This window comes from Xenopus tropicalis, chromosome 1, assembly GCF_000004195.4.
Source record: "Xenopus tropicalis strain Nigerian chromosome 1, UCB_Xtro_10.0, whole genome shotgun sequence".
NCBI classification, from domain to species: Eukaryota; Metazoa; Chordata; class Amphibia; order Anura; family Pipidae; genus Xenopus; species Xenopus tropicalis.
The window spans coordinates 30,151,408-30,170,783 of NC_030677.2; the positions used below are offsets into that span (position 1 = coordinate 30,151,408).

Sequence of the window (19,376 nt, forward strand, 5' to 3'; positions counted from 1 at the left end):
GAACTCAGCCAACAGGAAGTGGAACAGATGGGCGGGGCTAGTGGGGTTTTGGTGGAATTTCTCAATAAATCAGTCTGAAACGCAACTTTTTTAAGCACGATCCTTCCATGTTTAGAGGAGTACAATTCACTGGTACATTCTTAATTTTTATATGATATGTCTCCTTTAATGTGATTTTATAAGTAAGTTACATAATTTTCGCAACTGTCGCAACGTGGCGGGGCCCCCTTGTGGAAGAACATTTTACGGGCCCCGGCACAACATTCCCCTCTCTCTCCCCCCTGATGGCGGCCTTGGGAAGTGACCCCAATGAGGACCCTGGGCTCTGAGTGTGGCAGCGAGTGACGCTTGGGAATGGCACGTGGGTAATGACCGGCATTACTTGAGGGAAGGAGACAGAAACTGGCATATGGGCAGAAGGAGCATATATGGGGATAGGAGAGAGGATGGGGTTAAGAAATGAAGGGAGGGATTGGTACTGTAGAAATGAGAGTATGGAACAGTGAATGGTAAATGGGGAGGGCAACTGGGAGAAAGGATTAGCCGGGCCCCCCTGCATCCAGGGAGCTGCAGCCTTGGGAAGGGAAGGCGGGAGCTCTGGTGCCTGCATGTTCTTTCCCCTACTCCAGGGGTGCCCAAAAGTTTCATTCCAGTATAGAAGATTGTCCCCACCAGGCCGCTGTATATATTTGTTCCCACTTTATATATGTTTCTGTGTGCAGACTACAAAGTGGGCCGTGAAGAAGGGAAGTAAAAAGTACTTAAATAATGTTATGTGGGCATTACATGTGAATTTGGCACTACATTTATATATTGCTATGTGTATTTGTTAAACATAGATTGAAACTTTTTCTTTCTTATTGTGCCAAATGATAGATGTCGCACTATTTTAACCTTGGTAGATCTCATGACGGAGGCCAGGTGGGTGGCAAGAGTAGATCACAGGGTGACAAAGTCTGGGCAGCCCTTCCCTATGCTGTCTTCATTACTGCTCATTTGTCTCTGAAGTTTTAGTCCCAGTCAAGCTGCACAAGGATTGGAGGGGTGAAGTTTGAACTTCCACTCCAGCCTATCCAATCCCCATGCAACTTTGTAGGGGGAAAGCTGTGTAGGGGAAAGAACATGCAGGCACCCAAGCTCCCGCTTCCCCTGTAGTTACACCCAAGGGTTTATAACGTACAGGGCTCCTTCCAGCTTCCATTGGCCACAGCTGCTGAGAGGATCTTACCTTACCATGCATAGTGAGGGGCTAAAATGATAATTTTGTGTTTATGGGTCAGTCAGGCTTATCCCTTTACAACACAGTCTGAGAGACAATATACTGAACCACGGAATGTTTTGCAACTGCCGGCACTATATTCCATTTGTTTATTGTGTGCTGACACAGATTCCGCTTTCTCTCCAGATGGACTGACAGCTTTACAGGAATTTTTGAAAGCCAACAACAAACCTAGAGAATTTGTACAGAAAATCATTCATTTAAATTCTACTTGTAATTATTTTGCATTTGGCAGTGACATATACTTACATCAAACAGGGAGCAAGATTATGCCACAGTATGAAAATTCAACAAATGCTTAAGTAACGGAAAATGTGGCACAGAGAAAAAAAAGTGAACATATATATAAATATTTATTTATTTTATTCTAAATTCAAGTTTGTCAATGTATGGGCGGAATTCTAAGTTAGCGAAAACTCCTTTTGTTAAAGCAAAAAAAGCAACTCATGTTGTAAAGAGGTGGTTTACCTTTAAGTTTACTTTAAAGGAACAGTTCAGTGTAAAAATGAAACTGGGTAAAATTGACAGACTGCGTAAAATAAAATATATTTGTAATATAGTTAGTTAGGCAAAAATGTAATCTATAAAGGCTGGAGTGGGCAGATGTCTAACATAATAGCCAGAACACTACTTTCTGCTTTCAGCTCTCTAACCACTTAGTTAGTCAGTAACTTTAGGGGGGACCACATGGGACATAACTGTTCAGTCAGTTTGTTAACACGCAGGACAGATTCAATAGCAAACTAAAGGTGGCCATAAAGGAATTACGATTATTCCTGGGAACATTGGTTGCATGAAAGATCGTTCCCACCCTCCACTGATATTCAGGGCTGAATCCTCAACACAAATCTTTTGTCCCATCCAATTGACAAGAGGAGCAATGTCCGAAGCTTTTGCGATATCGGTCATCTCGTCGATCCACCATACACACACCGAATATTAAACAAAACCTTGTTTTGTACGATAATATCAGCGTGTGTATGGCCAGCTTAACTGAACAGTTATGCCCCATGTGCCCCCCCCCCTCAAGCCTGACTGCTAACAGCTTAGAGAGCTGTAAAGGAAGAAGTAGTGTTCTGGCTATTATGTTAGACATCTGCCCACTGCAGCCTTTTTAGATTACATTTTTGCCTAACTAACTACAGTGGTGTGAAAAACTATTTGCCCCCTTCCTGATTTCTTATTCTTTTGCATGTTTGTCACACAAAATGTTTCTGATCATCAAACACATTTAACTATTAGTCAAAGATAACACAAGTAAACACAAAATGCAGTTTTTAAATGAGGGTTTTTATTATTTAGGGAGAAAAAAAATCCAAACCTACATGGCCCTGTGTGAAAAAGTAATTGCCCCCTGAACCTAATAACTGGTTGGGCCACCCTTAGCAGCAATAACTGCAATCAAGCGTTTGCGATAACTTGCAACGAGTCCTTTACAGCGCTCTGGAGGAATTTTGGCCCACTCATCTTTGCAGAATTGTTGTAATTCAGCTTTATTTGAGGGTTTTCTAGCATGAACCGCCTTTTTAAGGTCATGCCACAACATCTCAATAGGATTCAGGTCAGGACTTTGACTAGGCCACTCCAAAGTCTTCATTTTGTTTTTCTTCAGCCATTCGGAGGTGGATTTGCTGGTGTGTTTTGGGTCATTGTCCTGCTGCAGCACCCAAGATCGCTTCAGCTTGAGTTGACGAACAGATGGCCGGACATTCTCCTACAGGATTTTTTGGTAGACGGTAGAATTCATGGTTCCATCTATCACAGCAAGCCTTCCAGGTCCTGAAGCAGCAAAACAACCCCAGACCATCACACTACCGCCACCATATTTTACTGTTGGTATGATGTTCTTTTTCTGAAATGCTGTGTTACTTTTACGCCAGATGTAACGGGACACGCACCTTCCAAAAAGTTCAACCTTTGTCTCGTCGGTCCACAAGATATTGATCTTGGCAATCATTGAGATGTTTTTTAGCAAAATTGAGACGAGCCATAATGTTCTTTTTGCTTAAAAGTGGTTTGCGCCTTGGAAATCTGCCATGCAGGCCGTTTTTGCCCAGTCTCTTTCTTATGGTGGAGTCGTGAACACTGACCTTAATTGAGGCAAGTGAGGCCTGCAGTTCTTTAGATGTTGTCCTGGGGTCTTTTGTGGCCTCTCGGATGAGTTGTCTCTGCGCTCTTGGGGTAATTTTGGTCGGCCGGCCACTCCTGGGAAGGTTCACCACTGTTCCATGTTTTTGCCATTTGTGGATAATGGCTCTCACTGTGGTTCGCTGGAGTCCCAAAGCTTTAGAAAGGGCTTTATAACCTTTACCAGACTGATAGATCTCAATTACTTTTGTTCTCATTTGTTCCTGAATTTCTTTGGATCTTGGCATGATGTCTAGCTTTTGAGGTGCTTTTGGTCTACTTCTCTGTGTCAGGTAGCTCCTATTTAAGTGATTTCTTGATTGAAACAGGTGTGGCAGTAATCAGGCCTGGGGGTGACTACAGAAATTGATATTGAAATTGAAAATTGAAATTGATAAACCACAGTTAAGTTATTTTTTAACAAGGGGGGCAATCACTTTTTCACACAGGGCCATGTAGATTTGGAGTTTTTTTTCTCCCTTAATAACGTAAACCTTCATTTAAAAACTGCATTTTGTGTTCAATTATGTTATCTTTGACTAATAGTTAACGGTTTTTGATGAGCAGAAACATTTAAGTGTGACAAACATGCAAAAGAATAAGAAATCAGGAAGGGGGCAAATAGTTTTTCACACCACTGTATGTTAAAAACATTTTTTATTTTGTGCAGTCTGTCTGTTTTACCCAGTTTTACAGTATATTCTTGACCTGTCCTGGACCACCAAAACAAAAGCCTAAAATCAAGCGTAATGTGCACGTGCCATGCATGGCATTATTGGGAAACTGAAAAATAAATAGAAGCCACAATATTCCCTGTGACATGGAATATTATTATTTAATGCTCTGTGCTGGCACTGATCATGGGCAACACATTCTACATCTGTTGTTTATTTACAGCCATGTCGCTTTATACCAAACATGGTCAGAGAGGAATAATTCCATGCCATGTTCGTGGGTAATAGAATGACACAGTGCTAAATGGAATCTAGTTTGTGCATGTGAGGCCATTGGAGTACATTGTTTTGCAATGAATGTGAAACCCCACTGGGTGCAGCCTATTTAGATTATATTACTCTTCCAGAGCTTTGAGTTTCCAATGTTGTTTGCAGATTCTGTTTTGCCCTACATGGCGATTCATTGTTACTGTAAAAAATAATTGTACAGGATGCACCAGGTCCAGTAACAGGACAGGACATATTTTGAGTGCCGGCCACACTCAAATGGTGCAGACTTTTTCCGGATACCCCAGTGCCTTCTACCTTTGACTTGAATGGAAACCTCCTGGCACAACTGATAAGTGCAGTTTCAGCCTGAAATGATGCAGAACACAATGGTTTAGATGCTGCCATGTAAAATCATTAGGGATGTACCAAATCCACTATTTTCAGCCAAACCTTTGTAAAAGATTCGGCCAAGTACCGAACCAAACCTTAATTTACACATGTAAATTAGGATACGGAAGAGTTAATGTTCAACTTCCCTGTTTAAGCTGATGCCACACGTGGCGTTTTTACGCTGCGTATTTTCTAATTCTCTTGGCGGCTGAAAAACGCACGATATCATCATCCATAGAAATAACTTGAAAAGACTCAAAGCAAACCACACAATGCGGAAATACGCTAGAAAATGCCTTAGCACGGATTTTTCAAGGGTTGGCCGAAATACGCCAGTATTTGCACAGCAAGCTATTCCTATGTGTACGCAAAGGCAGCTGCCAGACCTAGCGGAAATACTCTGCGTTTTTTGCTATTTCGCACTATTAGCACCATGGAAACCGTGCTACGTCACCAGTACTAGGCTGAAAAACGCCATAGTCAGGGGCTGTGTGGCTTGTGCTGCGTTTTTAGGCTGAGAAAAAACGCAGCGTAAAAACGCCACACGTGGCATCAGCCTTATGTGACAAATAGTCACTTGATTTTAAGAATTTGGATTGGCCAGGAGCATGGATTCAGCCAAATTTCTGCTGAAAAAGGCAGAATCTTAGCCGAATCCTGAACCCAATCCTGGATTTGGTTTATCCGTAAACATCATTATAATTAAATTAGAAATCTGACATTATTATACATTAGTTTATACTGTATATTTTGAATCAATCCTATAGATGCAAAAAAGTGGTATCTAAAAATAAAGCTTTAGGGCAGAAAAAGTAAAACACAAAAATTATTTTGTGCTCCTCCCATGCATTTAACTAAGTGGGTAAAGATGAAAAGGTACAATTTATTGGCCAATAAATACTGATGGCATTTGTTTCTGAAGGGTAAGATTACCCCTTCTGCTATAAACTAAGGAATCTGACATAGCTACCAGTGAGTTACATGAGAAGGGCACATGTCACGTTCAAATGGGAGATAAAGAATTGAAATACTTCTATATAATAAAGCCCATACAAGAGATCTACATATAGGCTTTCTCACAGTGTAAAAATGTTTATCCCTCCCCTCCATATAAATATAAAAAGTTTGGGTAGTTTGAATTTAATAATATAGGCCTGAACCATATATAACATTATTAGAAAAAAAAAAACACATTTACCCCCCTCTTAGATGTATAAAACAGCAGTTTTAAGAATAAATTTCAGCCTTGAAAGTAAATGTACTAATATCGTACAGTTCAATGGCGCCATCTGGTGGTAGATCATTGCTAATCCTGTCTGCATTGCTGAATTTTTAATTCATTTTGTGTTGTGTAAAAAAAGACTCCATTTATTTTCATTTTCTACATGCCCATTTTACTTTTCCTATTCTCAGGTTGCTCAGAAGTTTTGAATTTTTCACATGGTTGATACATCAGAGATGGAGAATTATAGTTTTCCGGCGTCATTTGCGTGGGGTGCCGCAACTGCTGCTTATCAAGTTGAAGGTAAAAACATCTGATTTTTTTATTACTGAGCTTTCTTATGGAAAATTTGTATATTATATATATATATATGTGTGTGTGTATTGAGATAGGAATTCATATAGACATAATATGAGCACTTGGGAAATTACAAACTTGAACCCTGAATCCCCCAATCAGCCAATCAGATGTTTAATTTCCTTTTCTGGAAAACTGTGCACATCTTTATTCTACCTGCATAGTAAGATCCAACTGATTATTTGTGGCCATTGGAGTTCTTGTTGTACAGTTCTGTGTAGTATGTTTGCTCTTTATATAGAGCATAGTGATCAAGGTCTATTTCTAAATTGATGAAAGATAAACAGTCTCCGTTGCATAAGGAAATGTCTTTTAAGTTATTCTGGGACTGACAATAGTGTATATCATATATTATAGAACAACAAAACAGAAGACCCTTTTCACTGTATTGACACCTGATAATAGAGAATTTGAAATATTCACTTATTCACTTATTGATTGAGTTTTCAACCAGATGCTTGCAGTGCCATTCCAAATGTCTTAACATTATGAATCAAATACATAGGGGCACATTTACTAATCCATGAATCCGAATCACGAATGGGAAAAAATCGGATTGGAAACGAAAATTTCTGAAGATCGCAAATATCATGAAAATGCTTACGAAATTATCGTATTAGTCATGATAATATCGTATTGGCGATCCGAAAGTCACAAAATTTTCGTACCGAACAATTGTAAACAACGGTAAAACCTTTCTGATTTTTTCACGAAATGTCCGAAAAAGTCGTGTGGCGTATGAAAAAGTCGTGCAACGTACGAAAAAGTCCTGCGGACGCCCGAAAAAATCGGCAAAAATACTCTCGGAGCGTTCGTGCTTTTGTAAATGTGCCCCATAGCGTCTGCGGGAAAAACCTACTGTTAAATAGAGCATTAGAGATATATATTTGTATATTTATACAACATGGCCAGTCTTTCCATGCCATTTACCAGCTTAGTTGCCCTTCTCTGGACCCTCTCTAACTCAATAATGTCCCGTTTTCTTGTACCTTTACTAAGACAAACAGGCCTTAGTTTAGAAAAGAGTCAATTGTGAGGTCAGGTCATTTAAATTCATACCCCAGTTACACCCTAACAAACCTTTGATCTTCCCTATCCCACTTCACTTTTTCAATAACCTGTTGTTAGCTGTGGGTCTCAGGCTACACCTCAGGACAAATATGAAGTAAGCAATATTATCACAATAGGCACTGATTCCTATTTTTATGTTTTATTTATTTCATGTTATTTATATAGCGCTGATACATTCCGCACAGAGATTATACATCATTGAAATCAGTCCCTTCCCCAGAGGAGCTTACAATCTAAGGTCCCTATCACATTTACACATGCTATGGGCAATTTAGTCAGAAGCCAGTTAACCTGTCTGTATGTTTTTGGAGTCACGGAGCCACCATGCCTGCTGACTACTTGCTGTTGATGAATACATTCTCTTTTATTTACTTATTTTCCACTGCAACTGAAAAGTATGTTTAAATATTTTATATTGACTTAATAGACTTAATGATAAAGATTTTGTAGAAACTGTAGGGTACGGTGTGTAAGAGCTGCCTTGCCATAAATGTTGTGAAGGTATGGGAACTATTACCCAGAATGCTCGGGACCTAAGGTTTTTCTGGATAAGGGATTTTTCCGTAATTTGGATTTCCATACCTTAAGTCTACTAAAAAATAATTTTAAACATTTGCCCCCAATAATTATATCTTAGTTTGGATCAAGTACAAGCTACTGTTTTATTATTACAGAGAAAAGGGAATCATTTAACCATGACATAAACCCAATAGGGCTGTTCTGCCCCCAATAAGGGGTAATTATATCTTAGTTGGGATCAAGTACAGGTACTGTTTTATTATTACAGAGAAAAGGGAATCATTTAACCATGAAATAAACCCAATAGGGCTGTTCTGCCCCCAATAAGGGGTAATTATATCTTAGTTGGGATCAAGTACAAGGTACTGTGTATTAATACAGAGAGAAAGTGGAGTCTATGGGAGATGGACTTCTTGTTATTTGGAGCTTTCTGGATAACAGGTTTCCGGGTAATAGATCCCATACCTGTACCAACTCAGTAAATAAAAAGAAAGCACACGTATAATCCTTCAAAAAGGCATTTTTTTCTGTAATTCATTAGGACCAACTAATTGCATTCTTCCCTGCTGGTATGTTCCCATGTGTATCACACTTATTTACACACCACGTTATCAAAGGTTGAGGTGTAAATTTGTCATTTAGGGAGAAAATCTTTCAAAGCTGCTGAGATCTCTTCCAGCCAATAGGCACATCATTGTTGTCAAGAATTCTCAAGTTGCTTGTGAAATTCTAAAAACATTATTGAAGGAGAAGGAAAGGTAAAAACTAAGTAAGCTTTATCAGAAAGTCTATGTAAATACAGCCATAAGCACTTACAGTAATGCTGCACTGAGTCCTCTATCAAAAGAAACACAGGATTTCTTGTCTCCTTTTTTGTAAACATGATGTTCCAGTGTCTGACATTCTCTTTTAGAAACATCCTTAATTCCCGTGGCCAGAGTCTGGGCAGTTCTCTCCTCTCTCCCCTCTCCTGCTCCCCCTCCCACCAGAATGCTAATAACTCCTTCCCCCCTCCCTTAGGAATGTGTGATTTGAGCTATAAGGGCTAGACTGCAGCAGGAAGCTACTTAAAATGGCAGCTGCTATCTTAAGCAAACAGAGAAAGCTTCTAAAGCTGTTTACTCAGGTATGGTAATGCTTTCTGCAGAATAAATATATTGTTTTAGGTGGCACTAATGTGGCGAATCTATTGGCAGTAACACGCCAAAATGACTTTCCTTCTCCTTTAACAAATGATAAATACCTAAAAAAAAAAAAAAGCATAATTTGTCATGAGTGATATCGAGCCTGCAGTTATATTAATGCAATGTATTGGGCACACAGGCCTCATCCATCTCTACGGAAATTTCCCATTACTCCGATCCTTACATAGGATGCAGTGGAATGATGCAAATGTATAACAATCAAGTTGCATGTGATTTTCTGCCAAACAAGCACAATAGCAGGCCAAGCACACGAGGAGACTAAACTTATTAATTGTTGCCTGATGAGAGATGTGTCTGACTACTGAGCCCGTGTGCAGCTGATTGATGGAGTGGAGACGTCACAATAAGCTTGCTGCTCTGCTGTGTTGGTTATTAGCACTGCTCTGGGTTACAGATGGTGTGTGTAGCTTACAGCTTTGGGAAACACTATGAATAACTCATGCCCTTTTCAATGGACAGAGCTTCCAAACCATTACAAGCAGTTTTTTTTTGGTTTGGAAGGAATAATAAACACAAGATCAGGGCCAAAGTACCTTCATTCAACATGAGATAAGTAAATGCACATCATTATGGGACAAATATAATAATATATATATATATATATATATATATATATATATATATATATATAATATCTTGCTTGAAAGTTGGCTTTTGTGCTTCATTAAAGGCAAAGTCAATGTACAAACTTCTTACTTCTGACAATTAAAAAAAGGTTTTATCAGTGTCAGGTTGAATGTTGCATGGTAGTTGGCCAAATACTGATGAATGGGGAGGCGACTGACTGATCACTAGCTATAGTATATTGCAGCTGATTCTAACCTTTGAAGACCTAGGGACACCTCAGTCTTATAATTACAAGCTTCATTTTATCTATAAAGTAGTTATTAGTATATTAGTTCATATAGATATGCTGCCATATACAGGGCACAGCTACATGAGAGACCATGGATAGATAGGCTTATCTATGCTACACACTGTTGTCATGCAGTACAGTCAGCAGCATGAGATGCTCCAAAATGTCATCCTCTGTGCTGTAACGTGAATGTGGTCAGATGGTTTCTTGCTTTATATTTCTATATCTGATCTATAAAACTTAATCTTGTTGGATGAAATTGCACCGTGCAATGTTCCCTTCCCATAGTCCCCCTGAGTTGCAGTTTAGATTTTAGTACAGATATGGGATCCGTTATCCAGAAAGCTCCAAATTCCCATAGATTCAAATTTTTAAAAATGATTATCTTTTTCTCTGTAATAATAAAACAGTACCTGTACTTGATCCCAACTAAGATATAATTACCCCTTATTGGGGGCAGAACAGCCCTATTAGGTTTATTTAATGGTTAAATGATTCCCTTTTCTCTGTAATAATAAAACAGTACCTGTACTTGATCCCAACTAAGATATAATTACCCCTTATTGGGGGCAGAACAGCCCTATTGGGTTTATTTAATGGTTAAATGATTCCCTTTTCTCTGTAATAATAAAACAGTACCTGTACTTGATCCCAACTAAGATATAATTACCCCTTATTGGGGGCAGAACAGCCCTATTGGGTTTATTTCATGGTTAAATGATTCCCTTTTCTCTGTAATAATAAAACAGTACTTGTACTTGATCCCAACTAAGATATAATTACCCCTTATTGGGGGCAGAACAGCCCTATTGGGTTTATTTAATGGTTAAATGATTCCCTTTTCTCTGTAATAATAAAACAGTACCATGTACTTGATCGCAACTAAGGCATAATTAATCCTGTTGGGTTTATTTAATGTTTAAAGAATTTTTTTTAGTAGACTTAAGATAGGGAGATCCAAATTTTGGAAACACCCCTTATCCGGAAAACCCCAGGTCCCAAGCATTCTGGATTACAGGTCCCATACCTGTATCAGTTAAATTATTATTAGACTACATCAAACTTGCAGGATGGGATCTGTTGATGCAAGGACATCCACAAAAGCTCTTAGCTGTTTAGCTTTGCCCTTAATAAGACTGTAGTATGGTAAATCAGTGTGGAGGTTGGGTTATAAATGATTTGTCCATAAGAGGGAGACAAATATTAAAAAAAGAGACTTCAAGCAAAGCATCTACAGCAATGTTGATATCTACATAATATTTTGGGGCATACATTGGAAATGTAATGTATCAAGTGTCAGTTTCTCCTAATCCCTTCCCCATTCCTTGGCCAGAACATTTGAGGGGCCAGTTATCACTGCCCTTTCTGAAGCTATAGGATGAAAAATCCAGCATGATCCAACATGGAGTGCAGAGCGCTGATGGGTTTAAGGCTGCCCTGTCCTTACCAACCTGTTCTGATAGACACTCAAGTTAGGCAATGGGTAGGGGCTGAAGGGGGCTCACCTACATGCCTCCCCTGCTGCTTCTCTTAAGTATGGTGCTGCTGAACAAAGACGGTGATACATTCAGAGAGGGGTTTAAGACTGTGGAGACATTTTGCAGAGCAGGGCCCAGTGTGCAAGACCTGTTATCCAGAATGCGCATGTCCTGAGGTTTTCCAGATAAGGGATCTTTCAGTAATTTGGATCTCCATAAATTAAGTCTGCTAAAAATCATTTAAATACTGAATAAACCCAATAGGATTGTTTTGCCTCCAATAAGGGGTAATTATATCTTAAGGTGGCCACACACATGGCGATCTGACGATCTTTTCGCACGAAACATCGTCAGATCCGCCACACACCGTTCAGGGCTGAAACAGCAGATAAGGAGGTAGAAACAATAGGATTTCTACCTCCTTCTGCCGATTCAGCCCTGACGGCAGATTTTGGTCAGGCGCCTTCTATGGCGCCCGATCAAAATCTTTTAACCGGTCCGATCGGCGAGTCGACCGATATCAGCAGCTTCCTGCGATATCGGTCGACTCGCCGACATGCCATACAAGCACCGAATATCGTACAAAACAACGTTACGTATGATATTATCGGTGCGTGTATGGCCAGCTTTAGTTGGGATCAAATATAAGGTACTGTTTTATAATTACAGAGGAAAAGGAAAACATTTAATTAAATTAAAAAGATTTTATTATAACGGAGTCTATGTGAGACAGGTTTTTCTTAATTTGGAACTGGATAACGGGTTTACAGATAAGGGATCCCATACCTGTTTGGTGGATTGCACCAATTTTTTTTCATTTTGCACCCTAATCTACAATGGGATATACTTATCATGCTGTGTAAAAAGCAGAGTGAAACATTACCGGTGATGTTGCTCATAGCAGCCAATCAGATGCTTTGCTTTGGTTTTCTGACTGTTGAAATCTAATTGCTGATTGGTTGCCCTGGGCAACATCACCAGTAATGCTTTAATTCACTTTTTACACAGCGTGATAAATATACCCCTTAGCAAATGACCCTTAGTATCTTTGATCTGTCTGGTTTAGGCACATCACATAGTCTAAACAAATAGTACAATAAGTATAAATGCAATTTTTAGGCATTATTGTCTGTGGTCTGAATAAAGATTTTAATGTACAACATTGTATGATATATAATTGTATATAGTTTTTTTACTAAATGTAAATGGTTAGGCATTCCCTTATTTTTATGCGCTTCATTATATGGGTGGCTAATCATGTCTTTTATTTAGTGCAAAGGCCTTCAGAGTTTCTAGGTTTGTACCCATGCATTTATATAGATATCCAGTATAGTTGAACCTCAATTTTACATTCCCTAACTTTAAGTTCCCCTGCATCTTATAATTTTTTTTTTGTCCCACCAATATATAAAGGATTTTAATGGGTGATTTTTTTAGTTTCCAATCCCCTATTAATGCTGCTCTGCTTTACCCTTGTCATTAATACTTTAGTTGCTTCAAATATACTGGTCAAGTACTGAAAAGAAAATATTTAGTTATTTCTGTTGCTTTATTTCTTAGTTGAGCTCCTTTAATGTCGCTGTTGTATAGTCATGCCACTTTTAGACTGTCTAAATAGTGTTCAATGTGGATCATGGTCTTCCAGACTGATAATGCTGCCCAGTAGAAAAGCTTCAGCATTGTGATTATTACATTGTTCCTTGATGCAACTTTAAGACTAGGGCCATAAGATTGACCAAGTTTCTCAGAATGGGCCAATGGGCTTTTCTGCAAGGAGATAAAGTCAGTGTAGAAGTTGAGTGCTGTGGATATGTGGTATGTGTTGCTATGCTTCCACCAAATACCTGGCTAGTGTTATCTATAGGGATAAACCGCACCTCTACAGATGCGGTCTACCATTAATTTGTCTCATACGTAGCACTGGGCAGAAATCAGCAATGCTAATTGGCAACTGTAAAATAAACTGCTGTCATTGAGAGAATTGGAGAATTGGGCAAGGCGTTTCTGGAGGTGGGTTTGAAGCTTCTAAACTCTTTGTGAAAGTCGCCCATCTGGAAGAAGCAGAGTTGTTAAAGTAGAAAATTTCAACACAAAGAAGCAAAATGCTCTGAAGTTTTGGGATATTATTGTGAATCGTTTAAATTGAATTCCCCTGCAAATGTAATAGTAGAGTAATTATTTATTTGGCATAGATGGGTAAGTCTAATCTGTGTCCCATACGTAAAGCTAATTGTATTAATAATCAAAATGAATTGCCAATAACTCTTTTCTATGTGATGTATAGCTATGGGTGATGCAGTGCAATTATACTGATTGCACCCCTAAAGGGATGAACTTGTGTTATTAAGATTGATCAGGTTTATTTACTTTCAGCTGCACTGACCAACCATCACTTCAGCTTGAATCCAAAATTTTGTGTAATTTTATGGTAGTTAATCTTTCAGAGGGGCTTATTTACTAGTATAATAAATACTAGTAGATCCATTCTAGTTAAAGCAAAAGTAAAGGTAAAAACTAAGTAAGCTTTTTCAGAAAGGTCTATGTAAATACAGCCATAAGCACTCAGAAGTGCTGCATTGTGTCCTCTTTCAAAAGAAACACAGGATTTTTTTCTTCCTTTGTGTAAACATGTTCTTCAGATATCAGACTTCCTCTCTCAGAAAAATCCTTCTTCCCGGGGCCAGACACTGTCCAGCTCTGTCCTCTCTCCCTTCTCCTGCTCCCCACTCCCATAAGAATTCGTAAAACTCACTCCCCCTCCCATCAGAATGTGTGATCTGAGCTACTAATGGCTAGAGCTGCGGCAGGAAGCTACTGAGACTAAGTTGAAATGGCAGCTGCAATCTTAAACAAACAGATGGAGCTTCTAGGGCTTTTTACTAAGGTATGGTAAAGCTTTCTGCAGGATAAATATATTGTTCTAGGTGGCACTGATGTGGCAAATCTATTGACAGTAAAATGCCAAAATGCCTTTTCTTCTGCTTTAAAGCTACATTAAAATGACCGACCTGGGTTTTGCACACCACTTTGTTTATTGAGAATTCATTGAGTCTAGTATTTATGTGCACAAACCCTGTAACAAATAGGGAGAACACACATTCTCCCTGTTGGTTAGAGGATTTCTGCACATAAAAAGTGGTGTGCAAATCCTAGGTCATTTTCATTGCAGGGATTTTTTTTATACTGGTTTATAGGCGCCAGTTATCTTGTCTTTTCCGCAACCTGCACATGAAATTCAAGTCCTGTTAGATGTCAACCCCCTTCCCCAACAAAAGCTAAAGAAAATCCTAGAAAAGAAAAGAGAGTTCTTCTGCACTAATGGAAAGTGTAAACGAGTTCCTCTCATTTTCTCAGATCTCAATTAAAAACTATTCCTAAGTGTGACCCTACTGTAATGAAGTGGTATCCAGTGCTGGAGATAGCATTAGCAAGCCTCTAATGGCAGGGCCAGGGAAAGAGAAGGCCCCAGGCAAAGTCACGTGCATCCTCGGTAGGAGCTGCAAACATTAAGACAAAGTGGCTGTATTTTATAGAAAAGTGAGCAGCAGCCAGTGATGCGCCTTTGCCATCCTTTTAATTCAAATATCCCTTTAGCAAAGTCATTTCTAGATTCATCCAATCAAAATCCAAAAATACATTTGTTTTAATGAGCCATTGGACATGCTATTTGGTGTATAAATGGTGTTCGTTTGGCATCAGGCCGGAAAGATTAGACTTTAAATGACTGTTTAAGGGCTGTTTAACCCTGTAACTATTAACATCAGTACAGGTCATTGTGATTAGGATGAGTCTTACTTAAAGGAAAAGTAACACCAAAAACATGAGAGTGTTTTAAAGTAATTCAGATATAATGTATGTTGCTCTGCTCTGGTACAACTAGTGTGTTTGCTTCAGAAACACTACTATAGTTTATATAAATAGGCTGCTCTGTAGCAATGTGGCAGCCATTCAAGTACAGGGTACATAATAGATAATAGATAAGCTGTGTAAAATCCCATTAAAGTATAAGAAAAGATAAAACCTAAGTAAGCTTTATCAGAAAGGTCTATGTAAATACAGCCATAAGCACTTACAGTAATGCTGCACTGAGTCCTCTATCAAAAGAAACGCAGGATTTCTTGTCTCTTTTTTTTGTAAACATGATGTTCCAGTGTCTGAATTCCTCTCTCAGAAATATCCTTAATTTTGGAGGCCAGAGTCTGCGCAGTTCTCTCCTCTCTCCCCTCTCCTGCTCCCCCCTCCCACCAGAATGCTAAGGACTCCCTCCCCCCTCCCTAAGGAATGTGTGACCTCAGCTATAACGGCTGGAGCTGCAGGAAGGAAGCTTCTAAAAACGCAACTGCTATCTTGAGCAGATGGAGAAAGCTTCTAAAGCTGTTTACTCAGGTATATTGTTCTAGGTGACGCTAATGTGACAAATCTATTGGCAGTAAAATGCCAAAATTAATTTACTTCTCCTTTTAAATGTAACTGTTATCTGCTGTGTTACCTGTGCCCTTTCTCCCTTTTCAGATGGAATGGCTTGTTTATATAAACTATTTTACCAATGCAGGGCAACAGTACGTTATATTGTCATTCCTTTAAAATACTTTCATTTTTAGATGTTACTGTTCCTTTAACAGGCAATGGATTAAGGTACAATTAATACCAAATAGTACTTATATTCTGACAGTATGAGCAAGGACACATTAAAAGCAGTGCAGGTAAGGCGGTTTCCTCCCTACCTGGGAAACTAACAGGTTTATGTCAGAAGAAGGGCACATTTTGTTCAATAATAAATGTCAACCAATCAGCATTTTCAGGAAATATGTTAACAGATATAGTTTTCTAAAGTCTACTTTAGGCCAGTAAGTCATAGCAATCAATCAACACACTGTATTTACTATTCTTACTATTACAGGTATGGGATCTGTTATCCGGAAACCCAATATCCAGAAAGCTCCGCATTACGGAAAGCCTGTTTCCCATAGACTCCATTTTAACCAAATAATTTAGATTTTTAAAAATTGATTTCCTTTTTCTCTGTAATAATAAAACAGTACCTGTACTAAATCCCTGTTAAGATATAATTAATCCTTACTGGGTGCAAAATAATCCTATTGGGTTTAATTAATGTTTAAATTAAAACATTGGTCAGTGTTTCAGTACCTTGATTGGCTACATTCTGTGAACTTTCTAAAAATGTTATTGGCTACATGGTTTAGCCCAGTACACAGGAATGCTAGAACCACTCTATGAGAGCAGTTGGCAGATCTTGTGCTGTTTCGGTACTACAACACCCAACAATTTGCTCCTTAGTAGAAACAGATTTTCTTTTTGCTAAGGACCCCACAAGGTACTTTAGGGGTGCAGAGGTGGGGTAAGTCAAATGGCCTCTCTGACCTGCCCTAAATTTTGAATATATTAAATGTACTAAAGATAGAGTTGCGTGACTGAAACATCTGCTCTGCCATCCCTCTGTATCTGATCCTGTGTTTATGAAGCTATATGTATATGTATGATTGAATGCCTATATCACATTGCATTAATATTCATTGTTGATTTCTTGATGCGAGCAGAAGGATAAGCGCTTTGCCTGTTCATCTATTTATTTTTATTCATCAGGAGGATGGGATGCAGATGGGAAAGGCCCCAGTGTCTGGGATACATTCACCCATCAGGGAGGAGATAGAGTTTTCAAGAACCAGACTGGAGATGTAGCTTGTGGCAGCTATACTCTGTGGGAGGAAGATTTGAAATGCATCAAACAGCTTGGATTGACTCATTACCGCTTTTCCCTTTCCTGGTCACGTCTGTTACCTGATGGGACGACAGGTTTTATCAACCAGAAAGGTAATTGTTTCTTACGAATACAAGGTTGCAGCTTTAATCAAGGTTATTGCTATTGTCTTGCATAATTAATTCTGTTCTAGATGTTCTAGAAGTGCAATCTTGCATGGGCACTTTTTTTTATAGGAACAAATGCGTGTTCCACTACATGTTTAATCTGTTATATTAATGTCATGTAATTACTTAAAAATGTCATGCATTTCCTTTCTTCCTAGAAGCTTCCATAAATATCTGTATATTGCTGTTAACTGTCGCCATGGTCTAATAGTATTAGGTTAAGAGATATACTGTGTTTGCATCTGTATAGAAATGCTTTCCATATCAAGTCTTCATTTTAGTATTCTTGATATCATTACAATGAAACGTATCACAATTGTTATCATTAATTCAACATTAATTGTACCATTTTTAGGGATTGAGTACTACAACAAGGTGATTAACAGTCTCCTTGAAAATAATATCATCCCAATGGTGACATTGTATCATTTTGATATGCCTCAAGCTGTCAAAGATCTTGGTGGCTGGAGTTCTGAAAAAACGGTAGATATTTTCGAACAGTACGCGCGGTTCTGTTATGAAACATTTGGAGACAGAGTCAAACTTTGGATTACCATTAATGAACCCTATGTCATGGCAAGGTTTGCCTATGAAGACGGCAGTTTTGCACCAGGCAAAAAGCAGCCAGGCTATGGAGCATATCAAGCTGGCCACAATATGTTACTGGCACATGCTAAAGCATGGCATAACTATAACACGCATTTTAAGAAACAGCAAAATGGAGCAGTTTCCATTGTTCTGTGTTCTGATTGGGCTGAACCTTTTGATCCAAGCTCTGCCGTAGATAAAGAAGCCACCGAGCGATATTTAGCATTTTACCTGGATTGGTTTGCAAAACCAGTCTTCATCGATGGCGATTATCCAGCCTCAATGAAACTGAAGATTTCTGAGAACAGCAAGAAGGAAGGTTTGAAAACTTCCAGACTTCCAGAGTTTACAGAGGAAGAAAAGGCCTTGATCAAAGGCACGGCTGACTTTTTCTGTTTAAATTACTATACTTCTAGAAAAATAAAGCATAGCACTGTTGCTTCAGAAGAGCCTAGTTTCATAAGTGACCGTTCAGTAGAAGACATAAAAGATCCTGACTGGCCACAATGTGCACCTGATTGGTTAGCTGTGGTTCCATGGGGACTTCGTAAGCTACTGAAATATATTAAGGTAATCCCTTTTTACAGATTGCCAATATTGTGTTGCATTTCATAATTCCTGATCTGTAGGATAATGTGCCTCATATATTTTTAAAAGTAGCTGCAACTTGAGGCCACAGAACTCTAGGTATTTTATCAGGCTGCCTCTTGGGAATTTCAAGTTCAGCAGCTGAAGGAAGTTGCTTGAACTCTTGTTAAAAAAACTTGGTTGCAAAAGTGCTCTTTAGGTTGTTCGGATGTAAAAAATACAGTTTAATGCCTTAGGGCAGTGATCCCCAACCAGTGGCTCGGGGGCAACATGTTGCTCACCAACCCCTTGTATGTTGCTCTCAGTGCCCCCAAACCAGGGAGTTATTTTTGAATTCCTGACTTGGGGGCAAGTTTTGGTTGAATAAAAACAAGATTTACTTCCAAATAAAGCCCCCTGTAAGCTGATGTGCATAGAGTGTGCATAGAGGCTGCCTAATAGTTCATGGAGGAGCCAAATAAGGGCTAAGATTGGCTGTTATGGTGCTTGTGTTGCTCTCCAAGTCTTTTTGCATTTGACTGTGGCTCACGAGAAAGAAAGGTTGGGGACCCCTGCCTTAGGGGATGAGCATATGCAACCAAAAAGAGAGGATAAAATGTAAACTTAGCAGGCACAGTTCTCACTGGGCTGCCACCAAGGGACTTCCAAAAAGTTTTATTGTGTAGGACTAGGTATTTGAAAGAATAGTTCCTGTCAAGACCATATACAGTATATCAATCTCCCTCTAAACTTTCATAGTAGTCTTCATGAACTGCTCAGGCCTCACTCAGCAGGATAGCCATGAGATAAGTAGGTCTTTTTCATTTGTATTGCTTTTAGCCAGCATTATTATTATTCTTTATAGAGCTGGCGTATTCCATGGTGCT

At 39.0% G+C, this 19,376-nt stretch overlaps 1 protein-coding gene across 3 annotated transcripts in view; it reads left to right on the forward strand.

Annotated features, from left to right (window-relative positions):
- The window catches only part of gba3 (uncharacterized LOC779892), a 32,631-nt gene that overhangs the window by 2,889 nt on the left and 10,366 nt on the right, over nucleotides 1-19,376 (forward strand). For all 3 annotated transcript variants that reach the window (XM_031901669.1, NM_001078970.1, XM_012965261.3), the window contains 3 exon segments: nucleotides 6,154-6,265; nucleotides 17,053-17,280; nucleotides 17,690-18,492. In XM_031901669.1, the coding sequence (XP_031757529.1) occupies nucleotides 6,181-6,265; nucleotides 17,053-17,280; nucleotides 17,690-18,492 (1,116 nt within the window). In that variant the 5' untranslated portion in view covers nucleotides 6,154-6,180.